At 36.6% G+C, this 19,079-nt stretch overlaps 1 protein-coding gene across 1 annotated transcript in view; it reads right to left on the bottom strand.

Moving 5' to 3' along the window:
• Window positions 1–19,079, bottom strand: part of LOC128559646 (uncharacterized) — a 196,527-nt gene that overhangs the window by 88,417 nt on the left and 89,031 nt on the right. The window contains exon 5 of the mRNA XM_053551956.1: window positions 19,029–19,065. Within this exon, the coding sequence (XP_053407931.1) occupies window positions 19,029–19,065 (37 nt within the window). The remainder of the gene's footprint in view (window positions 1–19,028; window positions 19,066–19,079) is intronic.

The raw sequence follows: 19,079 nt of genomic DNA, 5'->3' as shown, positions 1-19,079 counted from the left end.
GGGCGGGGCCATATTTGACCCTAGGGGGATAATTTGAACAATATTGGTAGAGGACACTAGATGATGCTACACGCCAGATATCAAAGCCCTAGGACTTTTAAAGTTTTCCCTTTCGGTTGCCATGGCAACCAGAGTTCTGCATGGAATTCAATTCTTTGAACTATTTTGAAAGGGGGCCACCCAAGGATCATTCATGTGAAGTTTGGTGTAATTCTGCCCAGTGGTTTTCAAGAAGAAGACTTTTTTAGAAATTGTTGACGCATGACAGACGACTCACGACTGACGATGGACGTCAAGACATCAAGCGGTCACAATAGCTCACCTTGTCACTTCGTGACAGGTGAGCTAAAAAAGTGTTAAAGTTATGCACCTTTTGTCACATGATTTGGGTGATGAGGTGAGTTTGAATCAATTCCATTTAGTAAGAACTGAGATATAGTGTAAATGCATCAAAATTTACCTTAAATTCTAAGTAAAAGGGGGCATAATTCATGAAAAGTTGGTAGAGTTATGCATCTTGTGTAACAAGATGCAGGTGATAAGGTGGAACATCTATTTTAAGTTTGAATCAAGTAGAAGGGGGCATAATTCATGACAGGAGGGCCATGAAGGCCCTCTATCGCTCACCTGACCTACTGACCTAAAGATAATCAAGATTAACATTCTGACTAAGTTTCATTAAGATATGTTCATAAATGTGGCCTTCAGAGTGTTAACTTCTTTTTCCTTTAATTTGACCTAGCGACCTAGTTTTTGACCCGCCTGACCCAGATTCGAACTTTATCTAAAGATCATCAAGATTAACATTCTGACCAAGATTCATAAAGATATGGTCTATATAAATGTAGTCTCTAGAGTGTTCACTAGCTTTTCCTTTGATTTGACCTGGTGACCTAGTTTTTGACCCCACATAACCCAGATGCCAATTTGGCCTAAAGATCATCAAGAGTAACATTCTGACCCAGTTTCATGAGAAACAGTCATAAAATTGACTTTAGATTGTTAACAAGCTTTACCTTTGATTTGACCTGGTGACCTAGTTTTTGACCCCAGATGACCCAATATCAAACTCATCCAAGATTTTATTGAGGGTAACATTCTAACCAAGTTTCATTAAAATTGGGCCAAAATTGTGACCTCTATAGCGTTAACAGTCAAATTGATGAGCTAAAAAGTTCGTGTCAGAGTGATACATCTATTTTAAGTTTGAATCAAATCCATTTAGTAGTAACTGAAATAACAGATTTTGGGACGGGACGTGACGCGATCGGACGGGACAGGATGGGATGCAACAAAACTGACTCCAATATAGACCCCCGCAAAACATGTTTGGTTGGGGTATAAAAACAAGTCCCTGTTTTGTACACAAGGTTTTTCTGTAAATTGACCTAGTTTTTGACCCTAGATGACCCATATTCACACCTGACCTAGATTTTATCCAAGGCAATCATTCTGACTAAAATTCATGAAGATCAATTAAACAAGAGCTGTCCATTAGATAGCAAATGCTCGACTTATTGAAATATTGTCTCAGAAGCAGGAAAATATTACCCAAAATGTTAAAATATAAAGAGAGTTTTAAGATCAAAAGGGGACATAATTTGACCAAAATGCATGTCAGATTTATGAGACCTGATGCTTTCAACAAGTTTTAAAACCCCGAAGGCACATATTTAGTTTCAACTTAATATCTGCAATTGTTCTGCAGATAGTAACTTGCACGCAAAACTTTAACCAGGATTTTCTTAGTCCAAAAGGGGGCATAATTTGCTCAAAATGCATGTCAGAGTTATGGGACTTGACCCAGAGAGGTTGGTAATTGACCTAGAAAAAGAAAAAATAAGTTTCAAAGCTATATGACTTTAATTGATGACTGTATGTACTCGCATGCAAAAACTTAACCAAGGTGTGACGCCGACGCCGACGCCAGGGTGAGTATTATTATTATTATTATTATTATTATACCAGATTTATATAGCGCCCTTTTCATGATAAACACGTTCAAAGGCGCTTTACAGCAACTGCAGCCACACAGGGCGCGAAATCATCCTCTACTAGTACAGACACAGAGCGATCTGACCAGAGGGACAGAGTGAGACAAAGCCCCCACAGAGAGATCAGAAATCAGATACAGGCTTGTCCGGCTAACTTAGCCTAGCTCGTTGCGAATAGACAGCCTGGTTCTTTAAAGTGCCCAGTGTATAGCACTGATACACGCAAGGATTAGAATAGTCGAGCTAAAAAATAAGTTTCAAAGCTATATGCCTGCAAATGATAGCTGTAAGTACTTGCATGCAAAACTTGAACCAACGTGTGACGCAGACGTCGATGCCAGGTTAAGTAGAACAGCTAGACTATTCTTCGAATAGTCGAGCTAAAAATAGAGCCTCTATCGCATACTCAAGGATTTTCTTTGATTTCACCTAATGACCTAGTTTTTGACCCCAGATGACCCATTTAAAACTTGGCCTAGATTTCATCAAGGTTATCATTCTGACAAAATTTCATGAAGACCAGTGGAAAAATACAGCTTCTATCGCATACACAAGGTTTTTCTTTATTTGACTTTGTGACCTAGTTTTTCATCCAAGATGACCTATTTTCGAACTTGGCCTAGATTTCATCAAGATTATCTTCCTGATAAAATTTCATGAAGACCAGTAGAACAAGAGCTGTCCGTAAGACAGCCAATATTGACTATTCGAAATATTGTCACAGAAGCAGGAAATTATTACCCAAAATGTTAAATATCAAAAGAGTTTTAAGTTCGAAAGGGGACATAATTTGACCAAAATGCATATCAGAGTTATGGGACTTGATGCTATCAACTAGTTTTATAATCCCGAAGAAACATGTTAAGTTTCAATTCAATATCTGCATTAGTTTTGGGGATAGTAACTTGCATGTAAAACTTTAACCAGAATTTTCTAAGTCCAAAAGGGGGCATAATTTGCTCAAAATACATGTTAAGAGTTATGGAACTTGACCCAGTGAGGTTGGTAATTGACCCAGAAAAAGAATAAATAAGTTTCAAAGCTATATGCCTTTCGGTAATAGCTGTATATACTTGCACGCAAAACTTAAGGTTATAGCTGTATATACTTGCACGCAAATTTTTAACCAGGATTTTCTAAGTCCAAAAGGGGGCATAATTTGGCCAAAATACATGTCAGAGTTATGGGACATGATTCTATCAACTAGTTTTATAACCCCGAAGACACATGTGAAGTTTCAATTTAATATCTGTAGTAGTTTTGGAGTTAGTTACTTGCATGTAAAACTTTAAGCAGAATTTTCTAAGTCCAAAAGGGGGCATAATTTGGCCAAAATACATGTCAGAGTTATGGGACTTGACCCAGTGAGGTAGTAAATTGATCTAGAAAAAGAAAAAATAAGTTTCAAATCTATATGCCGTTTAGTAATAGCTGTATGTACATGCATGCAAAACTTTAACCAGAATTTTCTAAGTCCAAAAGGGGGCATAATTTGGCCAAAATACATGTCAGAGTTATGGGACTTGACCCAGTGAGGTAGGTAATTGATCTAGAAAAAGAAAAAAAAAGTTTCAAATCTATATGCCTTTTAGTAATAGCTGTATGTACTTGCACGCAAAACTTAAACCAGAATTTTCTAAGTCCAAAAGGGGGCATAATTTGGCCAAAATACATGTCAGAGTTATGGGACTTGACCCAGTGAGGTAGGTAATTGATCTAGAAAAAGAAAAAAAAAGTTTCAAATCTATATGCCTTTTAGTAATAGCTGTATGTACTTGCACGCAAAACTTAAACCAGAATTTTCTAAGTCCAAAAGGGGGCATAATTTGGCCAAAATGAAGGTCAGAGTTATGGGACTTGGTGCTATCAACTAGTTTTATAACCCCAAAGAAACATGTGAAGTTTCAATTCAATATCTGCATTAGTTTTGGAGATAGCAACTTGCATGTAAAACTTTAACCAGAATTTTCCAAGTCCAAAAGGGGGCATAATTTGCTCAAAATACATGTTAGAGTTATGGAACTTGACCCAGTGAGGTTGGTAATTGACCTAGAAAAAGAATAAATAAGTTTCAAAGCTATATCCCTTTAAATGATAGCTGTATGTACTTGCATGCAAAAACTTAACCAAGGTGTGACGCCGACACCGACGCCGACACCAGGGTGAGTAGAATAGCTAGACTATTCTTCGAATAGTTGAGCTAAAAATACAGCCTCTATCACAAACACATGGTTTTTCTTTTATTTGACCTAGTGACCTAGTTTTTGACCCAACATGACCCATTTTCGAACATGGCTTAAATTTTATCAAGGCAATCATTCTGGCAAAATTTCATGAAGATAAGTTGAAAAATACAGCCTCTATCGCATACACAATGTTTTTCTTTTATTTGACCTAGTGGCCTTGTTTTTGATTCCAGATCACACATTTTCGAACTTGGCCTAGATTTTATCAAGGTAATCATTCTGACAAAATTTCATGAAGATCAGTTGAAAAATACAGCCTCTATCACATTCACAAGCTAAATGTTGACATACGACATGAAGTGATCACAAAAACTCATCTAAACATCGCTCAGATGAGCTAAACAAGAGGGCCATGATGGCACTATATTGCTCACCTGTGTACCATTGCTCTTAATGATAAGATCATTCATTTATTTATTTATTTATTTATTTGGGTTTTACGGCGCACCAACACAGTATAGGTTATATGGCGCCAAACAGGACTACAAATTTTGGTTTCACATCTCATTTACATGGATCAAACAGGCATACACATTAAATATCATCAGGATAAATATTTGCTTGTAACAGTTCCTTTTGACCTATAGGTCACGTACTTTCAGGAGCAATCTCCATACCAAGTTTGAGGGCCCTAAGCTCAAATGTTGCATTTTTGTACTAGCATGACCATTCCTTACCCTGGAAGACTTAAATAACATTTAAAACCAATCTCATTGAAAGCTGCTAATGCCAGGCCTCGATCTTAACCTACTTTTGCTGGTAGCCAGCAGGGCTACCAACTTGTGATATCAAGTAGCCCGACCAGGCTTCTGGTAGTCCCGTTTTGGAAAAGAAAAAAATATATTACAGTCTTCACCTTAATTTTTTTTCAGCAATTGTCCTTTCGGGCAAGTAAGTTAAGAAAACCATTTGCCAGAAAACATTTTTAATTGCCCGAAATCATTTTGTTTATAAATATGATGTATTTTAGTTTATGCTTGATTCAACATTCAGTTATTTAAATGGTAGGCAACAAACCTACCCACACTATCCATGGGCAGGCTAAGCCAACGTAAGTGGATAACCATGTTACAATATTCAAGTAACTAGCAGACAGAAATTATGGGAGAAAACTGTAGAAAAAAAGTAGGATCTATACCAGTATCTAGTTATATGCCAGATGTGGAGTTCAAATTTGCATTACCCTTCTAAAAGTTACTTTTTTAGCCAGGGCCTTTTAAATATAGTGTAGCTGTTCAAATTTAACTGCAATAATGGATCAGCCCGGTTAGCCCCCCCTTCCCGCCCCCCCCCCCCCCCCCCCCCCCCAAAAAAAAAAGTTGTGTTTCTGGTGGCATGGCCAAAAAAGGTAGGGTCGGTAGGTCGGTATTTGGTTGTTTTTTTTTTGCATTATGATCAAGTAAATGTAGCCTATTATCATAGTCCGGGGCGACGTGGACACGATAATCATCATCAACCCACCCGTGTTTAAAGCGAAAAAAAAACATTAACAATTATCGGTAATTATTCTGTTGATAAACAAGTAATTGGCCTTGTTTTCATCATCAATTAAAACCCCCTCAAAGAGCTAAAAGAAATGTGTCGGTATCATGGCATCTAAAGTGGAGATCAAAGGGGTTTAGTTGCCCGAGATTGTCATGGCATTACGTCATCTTTTCGCGCCACGTTACACATCACTGTCTGATCGTACGGCCTCGGTTCTTTAAATTGCTGAGAAGAAATCAGTAAAAAAGTATCTTCTTTAATTTTTTTTAAAAGCGAATGCGCAATATCCCGTATAAACTGACAGGTAAATGTGTGAAACGATAATAGTAGATATCCTACCTCTGTGACCTATTTGCCCTCAAGGAATTTACATTATTGTTTGAAAAGAATATCTGACATAGTGTCGAGTCAAAAAAGACATGTACAAAGATTCATTTACTTATTAAACTTATTAAAAACCACAGCGACATCATACTGCTTTATTTTAAAACATTCACTGTTTTTATTTACGTTCACGAGGTCCCGTAACCTATTCATCCGCACTTGCAGAAATCTGTTTGCCAAAAATCGTTTTACTTGATGTATTTAAATTGCTGCCGCTTTTTCATTATTTAAGATTTTTTAATTCTGTTTTTTGTACTTTCTTGTCAAAAGTCTGAATTTTATGACCATAGTATGTATTATTTATTTACTTTTAGAAATAAATCAATAATTAAGATCGCGCTGTTTGAAATTTTACAAATAATTGTATGAAACTTTGATCGTTTTTATAGAATTTTGCCTACATTTCTGTCGACATCTTATTAAAATCGTTATAGAATTCAAACTGTATTATTTCTAAAGCGGTGCTGAAAATTTGAAGCGATTATATTAAAAAATGAATGCACTACAAGCATTTTTTGTGTACGTGTCGATAAACATTTAAGTAACGGCTATACGATAGGTCGCACGTGCTCGTGGAATGGAAAATTACTGGCATGACGTTTTGATATCTTTACGATTCGCGGGTAAATTCCAGTCAATCCAGGTAATTTTTAGGGATGTAATTTCTGAATTTTGTAAAGTTACTTTATATATTGCAAATCTGAAGTCATCAATGCATGCATAAATATACGACAGCTAGTATTTAGGATGTACATTTCAGATTCATGAAGTTCTTTTTGTAATTATTGTGAAAATTAAGGGATTTAAATTTCGGAAAAATGGCCGACCGGTGTTATGCGGACCGAAAATATCGTTGTCATTTAAAAGGAAACATCAGATAAATCGGTGAAATTTCACGCTTTTATTATTAACATGTTTGAAAACTTAGTAGCCCGACGGACTACCCAGCTTGGGAAATTTGGTAGTCCGTCTGAAAAACTGGTAGCCTCAGGCTACCGGGCTACCGTCAAGATCGAGGCCTGAATGTATATTCATTTACATAAAGAATAAAGGGAGGTAATTTGTCATAAATTCAGTCAATATGTATCTAAACTGATTGTCCAAGTCCATGTGATAACATAAATGGAATTTCAGATGAGTGTCTTCATTAGTTATGGAGATATACCCATTTCAATTTGAAACAAAGGGAGGTAATTTGAAATAAAATCAGTCCATAGTCATCTACCCTGATTGTCTTAGTCCAACTAATGACAATAATTTCAAATGACTCCTATAAATGCTTACTGAGATAAATCCATTTTAATTAAAATCAGGGGAGGTAATCATGCATTGGTATATGCACACAGAAGATACATAGTACAAGCCTTTACAACAATATATTATCAATGTAAGTAAAGTAGAAATTTTTTACCATGAAAGACATAAATAATGTTTCAAACCAAGCTCATTAGATGCTGCTAGGTATATTCATTTACATAAACTATAGGGAGGTAATTTGTCATTAATTCAGTCAATATGTATCTTAGCTGACTGTCTAAGTCCATCTGATGGCATAAATGAAATTTCAGATCAGTATCTTCATTAGTTACGGAGATATACTCATTTTAATTTGAAATAAAGGGAGGTAATTTGAAATAAAATCAGTCCATAGTTCTCTACCCTGATTGTCTCAGCCCAACTAATGACAATAATGAACTTTCAAATGAGTCCTATAGGTACTTACAGATATAAATCCATTCTGATTAAAATCAGGGGAGATAATTAGATATAAAATAACTCCAGAACCTATGACTGAATCTGACAGATTCATCATAGAATCCAAACTTTATTGTTGCTGAAGGTATTTTGCAAGTTTGTACCAAATCAAACCATAAACGAAGTCTTTATATGGCTGCAAAGCCAAAATAGCAATTTTTGAACCTTTAAGGGGCCATAACTCTGGAAGCCATGATATGATCTGGCCAGTTTTAGAAAAGAACAGAGATATTATGCCAATACAAGTTGTGTGCAAGTTTGATTAAAGTTGATTGCTAAATATTGTATATATCGTGTTCACAAGCCAAAAAAGGCAAATTTTGGCCCTTTAAGAGACCGTAACTCTGAAAACCATAATGGGATCTGGCCAGTTTTCCAGAAGTTTGAATAAATCTGAAAAGACATTACAAGGATGCAACAGACCAAGTTTGGGAAGATCCATCAAGAGGCTCATGAGAAGAAAGTGCTTAAAGCTTTTTCTATTATAGCTCTGGCAGCCACTTAAATCAAACAAGCAGAACCTTTCATAACAAGAGGGCCATGATGGCCCTATATCACTCACCTGTTATCATTGCACTTAAAGACAAGAAGGTCAAAAAATTATACAATCAAAAGAATTATGAGAAAATATAGTTGAAATCTTCTTTAAGTTACTACAAATAAAATTATTTTCAAATCAGGCCAGTAGTTTCGTGCCCAAAGGATTACGTTAGAGGAGGATAGGAGCAAAATTTTGACTGATGAAGCAAAAAAGACTGGAACAACAAAGGGAGGAAATTAACAAGAGGGCTATGATGGCCCTATATCGCTCACCTGTTATCACTGCACTTGAGGACAAGAAGGTCCTCAGAAAAAATATCTAAGTCCAAAGGACAGGAACAACAAAGGAAAGAAATTTAACCAAAAAGAAAAAAAAATTCTTACAAGGTACAGATATGTCAAAATACACCTAAACATTGGAGGTACCATCCATGTTGTACCACAGAAAAGTGGCCTCGGTTTTTCCCTATGGCCAATAATAAAAAAGTTACTAAAATAAGCTATTTATAGTAATGTAAAAGGGAAGTAATTAAAAAGAAAACTAGAGATGCTTTTGAGAAAAGCGCATGTCTCCCACAACTGCCCCTATGAAAAATGTTAGTTTCTCTAGATGTTTTAGATGAGTGGATCCAATCAGATGGTCTGGATGAGTGGATCCAATCAGTAATTCAAGGGCCATAAATCAAAAGTGCCTGGGCGGATTTGGCTAGTTATCGAACTTGGGTAAGGTCTTATGGCCAAACACATTTTGTTCAAGTTTGGTGAAGATCGGGTGAGAAATGTTCGACTTAGAGAGCGGACAATAGTAAACAGACGGATTTTTTCGGTAATTCAAGGGCCATAACTCTAAAATGCCTTGATCGATTTGGCTAGTTATCGAACTTGGCCGAGGTCTCATGGTCAAACACATTTTGTTCAAGTTTGGTGAAGATCGGATGAGAAATGTTCGACTAAAGAGTGCGGACAAGAGTAAAAAGGCCGATTTTTCGATAATTCAAGGGCCGTAACTCCAAAATGCCTGGACCGATTTGGCTAGTTATCGAACTTGGCCGAGGTCTCATGGTCAAACACATTTTGTTCAAGTTTGGTGAAGATCGGATGAGAAATGTTTGATTAAGAGTGCGGACATGAGTAACAAGAGGGCCATGACGGCCCTATATCACTCACCTGTTATCAATGCACTTGAGGACAAGAAGGTCCTCAGAAAAAATATCTAAGTCCAAAGGACAGGAACAACGGAAGAAATTTAACCAAAAAGAAAAAAAAAAATTTTTTAAAGGTACAGATATGTCAAAATACACCTAAAAATTGGAGGTACCATCCATGTTGTACCACAGAAAAGTGGTCTCGGTTTTTCCCAAAGCTATTTATAGTAAGGTAAAAGGGAAGTAATTAAAAAGAAAATTATTGTAAGTGAACAAAAGAAGGATCTGCCAAATAAATCTGTTGACAAAAATGAAATTTCAGATCAGTATCTTCATTAGTTACAGAGATATACCCATTTCAATTTGAAATAAAGGGAGGTAATTTGAAATAAAATCAGTCCATAGTTATCTACCCTGATTGTCTCAGTCCAACTAATGACAATAATGAAATTTCAAATAAGTCCTGTAAGTACTTACTGATATAAATCCATTTTGATTACAATCAGGGGAGGTAATCAGATATAAAATAACTCTGGAACCTACGATTGGATCTGATTTGTCATGGAATCCAAGATTTATTGTTGTTGAATATATTTTGGAAGTTTGTATCAAATAGAACTATAAATGAAGTCTCTATATGGCTGCAAAAGCCAAAAATAACCAATTTTGGACCTTTAGGGGGGCCATAACTCTGGAACCCATGATGAAATCTGGCCAGTTCAAGAAAGGAACCAAGATCTTGTGGTGATACAAGTTGTGTGCAAGTTTGTTTAAAATCAAATCATAAATGAAGCTGCTATTGTGCAGACAAAGTCAAAATAGCTAATTTTGGCCCTTTCAGGGGCCATAACTCTGAAACCCATTAAGGGATCTGGCCGATTCAAGAAAGGAACCAAGATCTTATAGTGATACAAGTTGTGTGCAAGTTTGGTTAAAATAAAATCATAAATGAAGCTGCTATTGTGCAGACAAGGTCAAAATAGCTAATTCTGGCCCTTTCAGGGCCCATAACTCTGGAACCCATAAAGGAATCTGGCCAGTTCAAGAAAGGAACCAAGATCTTATGGTGATACAAGTTGTGTGCCAGTTTGGTAAAAATCAAATCATAAATAAAGCTGCTATTGTGCAGACAAGGTCAAAATAGCTAATTTTGGCCATTTCAGGGGCCATAACTCTGGAACCCATACTGGGATCTGGCCAGTTCAAGAAAGGAACCGAGATCTTATGGTGATACAAGTTGTGTGCAAGTTTGGTTAAAATAAAATCATAAATGAAACCACTATCATGCAGACAAGAAATTGTTGACAGACACACGACGGACGAAGGGTGATCACAAAAGCTCACCTTGTTACTATGTGACAGGTGAGCTAAAAAGGCCATTTTTCGATAATTCAAGGGCCGTAACTCCAAAATGCCTGGACCGATTTGGCTAGTTATCGAACTTGGCCGAGGTCTCATGGTCAAACACATTTTGTTTAAGTTTGGTGAAGATTGGATGAGAAATATTCGAATTAGAGTGCAGACAAGAGTAAAAAGACCGATTTTTGGTAATTCAAGGACCATAACTCCAAGACGCCTGGACCAATTTGGCTAGTTATCGAACTTGGCCGAGGTCTTATGGTCAAACACATTTTGTTCAAGTTTGGTGAAAATCGGATGAGAAATGTTCGACTTAGAGTGCGGACAAGCTTTGTGACAGACACACACACAGACACACAGACTGGAGTAAATCAATATGTCTCCCACACCACTGTATGGTGGAAGACATAATTACTTTAAGTGAACAATAGAAGGATCTGCCAAATAAATTTGTTGACACAGATGAAATTTCTGATCAGTATCTTCATTAGTTACAGAGATATACCCATTTTAATTTGAAACAAGTGAATTCGATGAATTGGTATCCCCTGCCGAAAGGGTTTGTGGTGAGGAATGGCAAAAAAATATATCCGGCAAGAAGTTAAGGATGTTAGTAAGAAGCAAATAATTTCATTAGTCAGGGATCATCCTAGGTCAAAATTTTAGGGAGAAGTGACCCCACAGAATTTAGGGAGAAGTTGAGGAATTTAAGGAGAAGAATCGGCATAGCATTCAGTTTGCTGCCTATATATATCCACTTTCTATGGGTCTAGCTGTAACTTATAAACAGTAATTATTTAAGGAAATTGATTCTTGCATTATCATTTTTATGAATTTCTAAATAAAGTATAAACTTAGCTATGGAAAAGTCGCCTTTAAATTTTTATCCGAAACTTACATGTCCGAAACTCGTAAATTTATCAGGTGCACGATCAAAACGCCGTGAAAATGTTCATTCACGTTTCGATTCTCGTGCTTTTATAATGCCCGATTTTTGCATCAACTTGTTCAGATTTATACATTTAATTTATTTATTTATTAATTTTTTCGAAAATAATACCAAACTCGTAGATAATGGCGATCTTTTTACAATATTTTGTACGGCAGTTCCGACGTCCGCGAAATCATGTTTTATCCACAGTAACCAAGCAATTCATTTACAGAAATTGGCCCTAATCATGGTAATTGAAATAATTTTTGAAGTAATCTTTAATTAAATGAAAGAATAGTATACAATTGTTGCATAAGATCATGCTCTCGTTAAGTGGTTTGTGCAGTCATAACTTAACATGTTGAAGGTTTGAACATTTAAAAAAAAAGGAATGGAAATACATATATGTATATATATTATTTTTTTTAGGGGGTGGGTGTAGGGGGGGGAGGGGGGGGGGCTGGTGAGGAAACAAAATTTCACATGTTGATTACAAATATTGATGGAAAATTAAAAAAAAAAAAAAAATGGGTGAAGTGGGGGGCTGGGGGCAGAGGATGCATGATCAGTGGTGGGCATGACTGGATGGAGGAGCGAGGGGGAGGGGAATGGTACAACTTGCATTTTGATAAATATTCATGGAAGGTTTGAAAAAAATCTTTTTTAGGGAGTGGGGGTTGGAAGGGGAGGGTGTGTGACCAAGGCAAGTGGGTGACCAGGTGTGGGTGAACAACTTCACATGTTAATAATAAATGTTCAAGGAAAAGAATGAAAGAAACTAATGAAATTCTGCCAAATGGTATGTTTGTTATGTACAAATATGTGGATTTTTAGACAATTAAAGGGCAATAACTCTGAAGTTACAAAACAAATCCAAACGAAATTGTGTGTGCACAACCACATTATAGTGCTCTAAATTATGTTTAAGTTTCAGAGTTCAAGGTCAAATATTTCAAAAGTCATGATGCAGAAATTGCCATATCTATAGTACCCTATATAGTTAATACTAGAAACTTCTAAGGGCCATAACTCTGGTGTTACTTGGGCAATCTGACTGAAACTTGATGGGCCCCATAACCTTATAGTGGTAAACATGTATATGACATTTGTTTGAAAAAAAATCTAAAGTAAGGAATAATTTTTTTTTTGGGAGGGGGGGGGGGGGGGGGGTCGTGAGTGGGGGTGTGATCAAGGTAAGAGGGTGACCAGGTGTGGGTACACAACTTCACATGTTTACAATAAATGTTCATGGAAAAGAATGAAAGAAATTTAATGAAATTCTACCAAATGGTAAGTTTGTTGTGTACAAATATGTGGATTTTTATATAATTAAAGGGCAATAACTCTTAATTTACAAAATAAATCCTAATGAAATTGTGTGTACACAACCACATTATGGTGATCTAAAGTCTGTTTAAGTTTCATAGTTCTAGGTCAAATATATCAAAAGTTATGATGCAGAAATTGCCATATTTATAGTACCCTATATAGTTAACACTAGAAACTTCTAAGGGCCATAACTCTGGTGTTACTAGGACAATCTGACTGAAACTTGGCGGGCCGCAAAAACTCATAGTGATGAACATGTATATGAAGTTTTATATAAATATTCCCAACCATTTCCTAGATATGGCTCCGGACGGACGGTCGGACGGACGGACGGAAGAACGGACGGACGGACGGACAACGCCAAAACTATATCCCTCCGACTTTCATCGGAGGGATAATAAAGGGAGGTAATCTGACATAAAATCAGTCCATAGTTATCTACCCTGATTGGCTCAGTCCAACTAATGACAATAATGAAATTTCAAGTAAGTCTTATAAATACTTACTGATATAAATCCATTTTGACTACAATCAGGGGAGGTAATCAGATATAAAATAACTCTGGAACCCATGATTGGATCTGATTTGTCATGGAATCCAAGATTTATTGTTGTTGAAGGTATTTTGGAAGTTTGTATCAAATAAAACCATAAATGAAGTCTCTACATGGCTGCAAAAGCCAAAATAGCCAATTTTGGACCTTTAAGGTGCCATAACTCTAAAACCCATCATGGAATCTGGTCAGTTCAAGAAAGGAACCAAGATCTTGTTGTGATACAAGTTGTGTGCAAGTTTGGTTAAAATCAAATCATAAATGAAGTTGCTATTGTGCAGACAAGGTCAAAATAGCTAATTTTGGCCCTTTCAGGGGCCATAACTCTGGAACCCATTAAGAAATCTGGCCGGTTCAACAAAGGAACTAAGATCTTATGGCAACACAAGTTTTGTGCAAGTTTGATAAAATTCAAATCATAAATGAAGCTGCTATTGTGCAGACAAAGTCAAAATAGCTAATTCTGGCCCTTTCAGGGGCCATCACTCTGGAACCCATAACGGAATCTAGCCAGTTCAAGAAAGGAACCAAGATTTTGTAGTGATACAAGTTGTGTGCAAGATTGGTTAAAATAAAATCATAAATGAAGTTGCTATTGTGCAGACAAGGTCAAAATAGCTCATTCTGGTCCTTTCAGGGGCCATAACTCTGGAACCCATAAAGGAATCTGGTCAGTTCAAGAAAGGAACCGAGATCTTATGGTGATACAAGTTGTGTGCAAGTTTGGTAAAAATCAAATTATAAATAAAGCTGCTACTGTGCATACAAGGCCAAAATAGCTGATTTTGGCCCTTTCAGGGGCCATAACTCTGGAACCCATAATGGGATCTGGCCAGTTCAAGAAAGGAACAGAGATCTTATGGTGATACAAGTTGTGTGCAAGTTTGGTTAAAATAAAATCATAAATGAAACCACTATCGTGCAGACAAGAAATTGTTGATGGACGGACGCACGAGACGCACGGACTGACGACGGACGTAGGGTGATCACAAAAGCTCACCTTGTCACTATGTGACAGGTGAGCTAAAAAGAAACGGCCCCCTCCTTCATTTCAATGAAACATTCGGCCCATCCGTCCTGAGCCATATATAGGAAGAGGTTTGGAATATTTAATCAAAACTTCATATACATGTTCACCACTGCGGGGAAATGTGGCCTGTGAAATTTCAGACAGATTGCCTCAAGTAACAGCAAGAATTATGGTCCATAATAGCTTTTAGTGTAAACTGCATAGGGTACTATAAATATGGCAATTTCTGCTTCATAACTTGTGACTTACTTAACCTAGAGCTGTGAAACTTTACAGTTTGCAATCAATTTTAATCAAACTTGCACACAACTTGCATTTGCATAATATCTCGCTTCCTTTCGAAAACTGGCCAGATTCCATCACGAGTTCCAAAGTTATGGCCCCTTAAAGGGCCAAAATTTACTAATTTTGGCTTGTGAACACGACAGAGACCATAACCCTGGAACCCATTGTGGGATCTGACCGGTTCAAGAAAGGAATTGAGATCTTACGGTGACATAAGTTTTGTGCAAGTTTGATTAAATTCAAATCATAAATGAAGCTGCCAATGTGCAGACAAGGTCTTTAATAGCTAGTTCTGGCCATTTCTGGGGCCATAACTCTGGAACCCATCATGGTATCTGGCCAGTTCAAGAAAGAAACCAAGATCTTATGGTGATATAAGTTGTGTGCAAGTTTAGTAAAAATTAAATCATAAAGCTGCTATTGTGCAGACAAGGTCAAAATAGCTAATTTTGGCCCTTTCAGGGGCCATAACTCTGGAACCCATAATGGGATCTGGCCAGCTGAAGAAAGGAACCAAGATCTTACAGTGATACAAGTTGTGTGCAAGTTTGGTTAAAATAAAATCATAAATGAAACCACTATCGTGCAGACAAGAAATTATTGACCCACAAAAATAGCAAATTCTGGCCCTTTAAGGGGCAATAACTCTAGAATCCATGATGGGATCTGACCACTTTTTGAAAGGAACCGAGATATCATGCCAATACAAGTTTTGTACAAGTTTGATCAAAATTGCTTGCAAAATGTGGTCTCTATCGTGTTCACAAGAAATTGTGGACAGACGGACGGACGAAGGGCGATCACAAAAGCTCACCCTGTCACTGTGTGACAGGTGAGCTAATAAAACAAGAGAGCCAAGATGGCCCTAGGGCGCTCACCTGAGAAACACACCATAATACACCATAACAGTGTAAACATGTTTGACCTAGTGATTTCGTCGAAAAATATTCTGACCAATTATCATCAAAATTGGAGCAAAAATCTTAAGTATAAACAAGTATTTTTTTATTTGAACTAGTGACCTAGTTTTTGGCACCAGATGACCCGTACTCGAACTTGACCTAGATTTCATCAAGGCTATCATTCTGACTAAATTTCGTGAAGATCAATTGAAAAATAAAGCCTCTATCACATACACAAGGTTTTTCTTTGATTTGACCTAGTGACCTAGCTTTTGACCCTAGACTACCCATATTCACACTTGACCTAGATTTTATCAAGGCAACCATTCTGACAAAATTTTATGAAAATCCAGTGTAAAATGCAGCCCATATTGCATACACAAGGTTTTTCCTTGATTGACCTAATGACCTAGTTTTTCGATCCCAGATGACCCATTTTCGAACTCGGCCTAGATTTTATCAAGGTAATCATTCTGACCAAATGTCATGAAGATCAGCTGAAAAATACAGCCTCTATCGCATACACAAGGTTTTTCTTTGATTTGATCTAGTGACCTTAAGCTTTTGATCTAGGATGACCCATTTTCAAACCCGGCCTAGATTTCATTAAGGTAATCATTCTGACCAAACTTCATGAAGATCTAGGGCTGTCATTGATTGGGTCTTTGGCATACCGACAATACCGATATATCGGAAGACAAATATCAACGATATATCGATTATTAAGTTAGATTAACAACCTATTTGTTCATGGGCATGCTATATACCTTCTTGTTAATGTTATGTTTAGTTTTATTGCCTACTTTTTTAATATTAATATTACTGTTTGATTGTGTTGTATTTGTATCTATGAAATAAATAAAATAAATGAAAATTAATGAAATCTTTAATAGATCTTCATTTTGCCTTCACTCCTCTTTTACTTTACAACCTAGTGAACTATAATACCAGGCACTGGTCGGGTTTCAAACAGCTAAAATTCTGCATTTCCCTTTCACAGATATCTATTTATTTATTAAATTAATTAATTTATTTATTTACAGGGTTTTTATTTATTTTTTAGCCTGTTTCATACCCTGTTAATTTTACCTTACACTTACATTCGGTACTGGCACCGCGTGTTTTTTTTGTTTTTGTTTTTTTTTAACTTCAGCCCAAGTTTTCAATGGGCCTCAAATTTGCAGTGTTTGACTGTTTGTTTGTTGTACTGAAAGGCATGTTTAAGCAACACCCTGTGTTTCTACAAACCCAAACAAAGCTTTTCTTTCCGTCTTTTGACTCTTTTTCCACTATTTAAGCCGGCGACGGCTCCTCTTCGGCCATCTTTGATTGTTATAGTTACGGACACTAGCTAAATTCTGTACCTTTTACTGAGTGATCAGCTATACACGAACAAGTAAAAAGCCGAGACTGGCGTAGAAACAGTATATACACTATGTTGTTACATGCACAAACAACGAAGCGACCTTTCAAGACAGGACAACGTAACTTTTTGCAAATAGATTCTGAAGTTGAGCCCAGTCTTTACTTCTACCCATATAGGTAGTGCAGGCTAGTAGGAAAAGACTGCTACGGTACAAGTTTAGAATTGACCTTTTTTGACAACTTCCGTTACTTACGGCACATTTTTGCAGGCAGTAAAAGTTGTTTAAGAGGCTCTGAGTGTTTATCTGGACAGTTTTTTTTTCTCTCTGTAAAATATCGATTTTTGAAAATGGGGATCGATAATAAATCGATCAAAAAATATCGTTGATACATCGATATCGTTTCTATCGATGACAGCCCTATGAAGATCAGTTGAAAAATACAGCCTCTATTGCATACACAAGCTAAATGTTGACAGACAGACGACAGACAGATTGACGACAGACGCCGGACATCGAGCGATCACAAAAACTCACCTGAGCTAAAACTTGAGAGAGGCATTTAAAAGATGCTACAGACCATTTATCCAGTGATCCATCATAATGAGTTGTTGTTAAACTTTAAGGTAAAAAGCCACTGGCGCCAAACCAGAAAATTGCCTCTGTACATGTTATATCCTACCCCTAGGTATTCTATAAGAATCATGGTCATGAAGGGGAAAATATACTAACCCGTTTCAATCACACATTTCATACCTAAAACACGCAGTTCGGTAAAAGTGTACTATGGATATCAAACAAGTGGTAATTTATTTCCATTGTGTACCAGTCACATTTCTTCAATACTTCTTACCTTAGAAAAACAACGTGTAGTTTATAGTTTTTTCAACGTTTCATAAAAAAATTGCTTCAACTTCCCTGGTGAAATTCCGTCCTAGATTACAAAACCATTCTGACTGGTTGTTGTGAAAATGTTTGTCAATCGTCATTTTACTACACGTGTTTGCTAAAATGTGAAAATGCAGCATAAATGTGGAAAATGAATAAAATAAACAGAACAGATGTAGACCAATGTATGATTTCAAATTAAATATCATATACAAGATTAATTTCATTTATCATTTCAAGTTTTAGTGTAAAATTGTGAATTGTTTAAATTCTGTTTTTGTTTGTTTACATTTCGCCTAACAAGTGCACACTGCCGTGACCTCTAGACCGGATGTTCATTAGGGAAGGTCACGCAAGTTTTTTTTGTAACGTTGACGAAAGCGTAAAATATGTTGATTATCTCAGAAATATGGAATATTGAGACAATGTGACTGGTGCACGATGGAAGGTAAATTATCGCTTGTTCAATATACTAGGTACCCATGCACCGTACTGCATGTTTAAGTTGAGAAATGTACGCTTGAAACAGGTTAGTATATTTTCCCGTTCATGACCATGGTTCTTATAGAATACCTAGATGTAGGGTATAACATGTACAGAGGCATTTCTTTCTGGTCTGGCACCAGTGTAAAAAGCTAACACTAAATGACATACAACAGACATTTGACAATGGATAACAGACATAGCACAATCAACTGAATCAAAGAGATACTATATACTGATGTGGCTACATAGCAATGAATCAAGGGTTATTTCAAATTTTCAATGTGCTGCAATTTATTAAGGCAAAATCATAACATTTTAGGTATTAATTATTGTATCATAGCTGAAAATTTACCTGTTGGAGCAGATGTTATCTCTTCAACACCAGCCTGCTGAAAAATAATAC

Source organism: Mercenaria mercenaria, chromosome 9, assembly GCF_021730395.1.
Source record: "Mercenaria mercenaria strain notata chromosome 9, MADL_Memer_1, whole genome shotgun sequence".
Lineage (NCBI taxonomy): Eukaryota > Metazoa > Mollusca > Bivalvia > Venerida > Veneridae > Mercenaria > Mercenaria mercenaria.
Note: the sequence above shows the minus strand (reverse complement) of the source record. Positions and strands in the feature narration are given on the sequence as shown.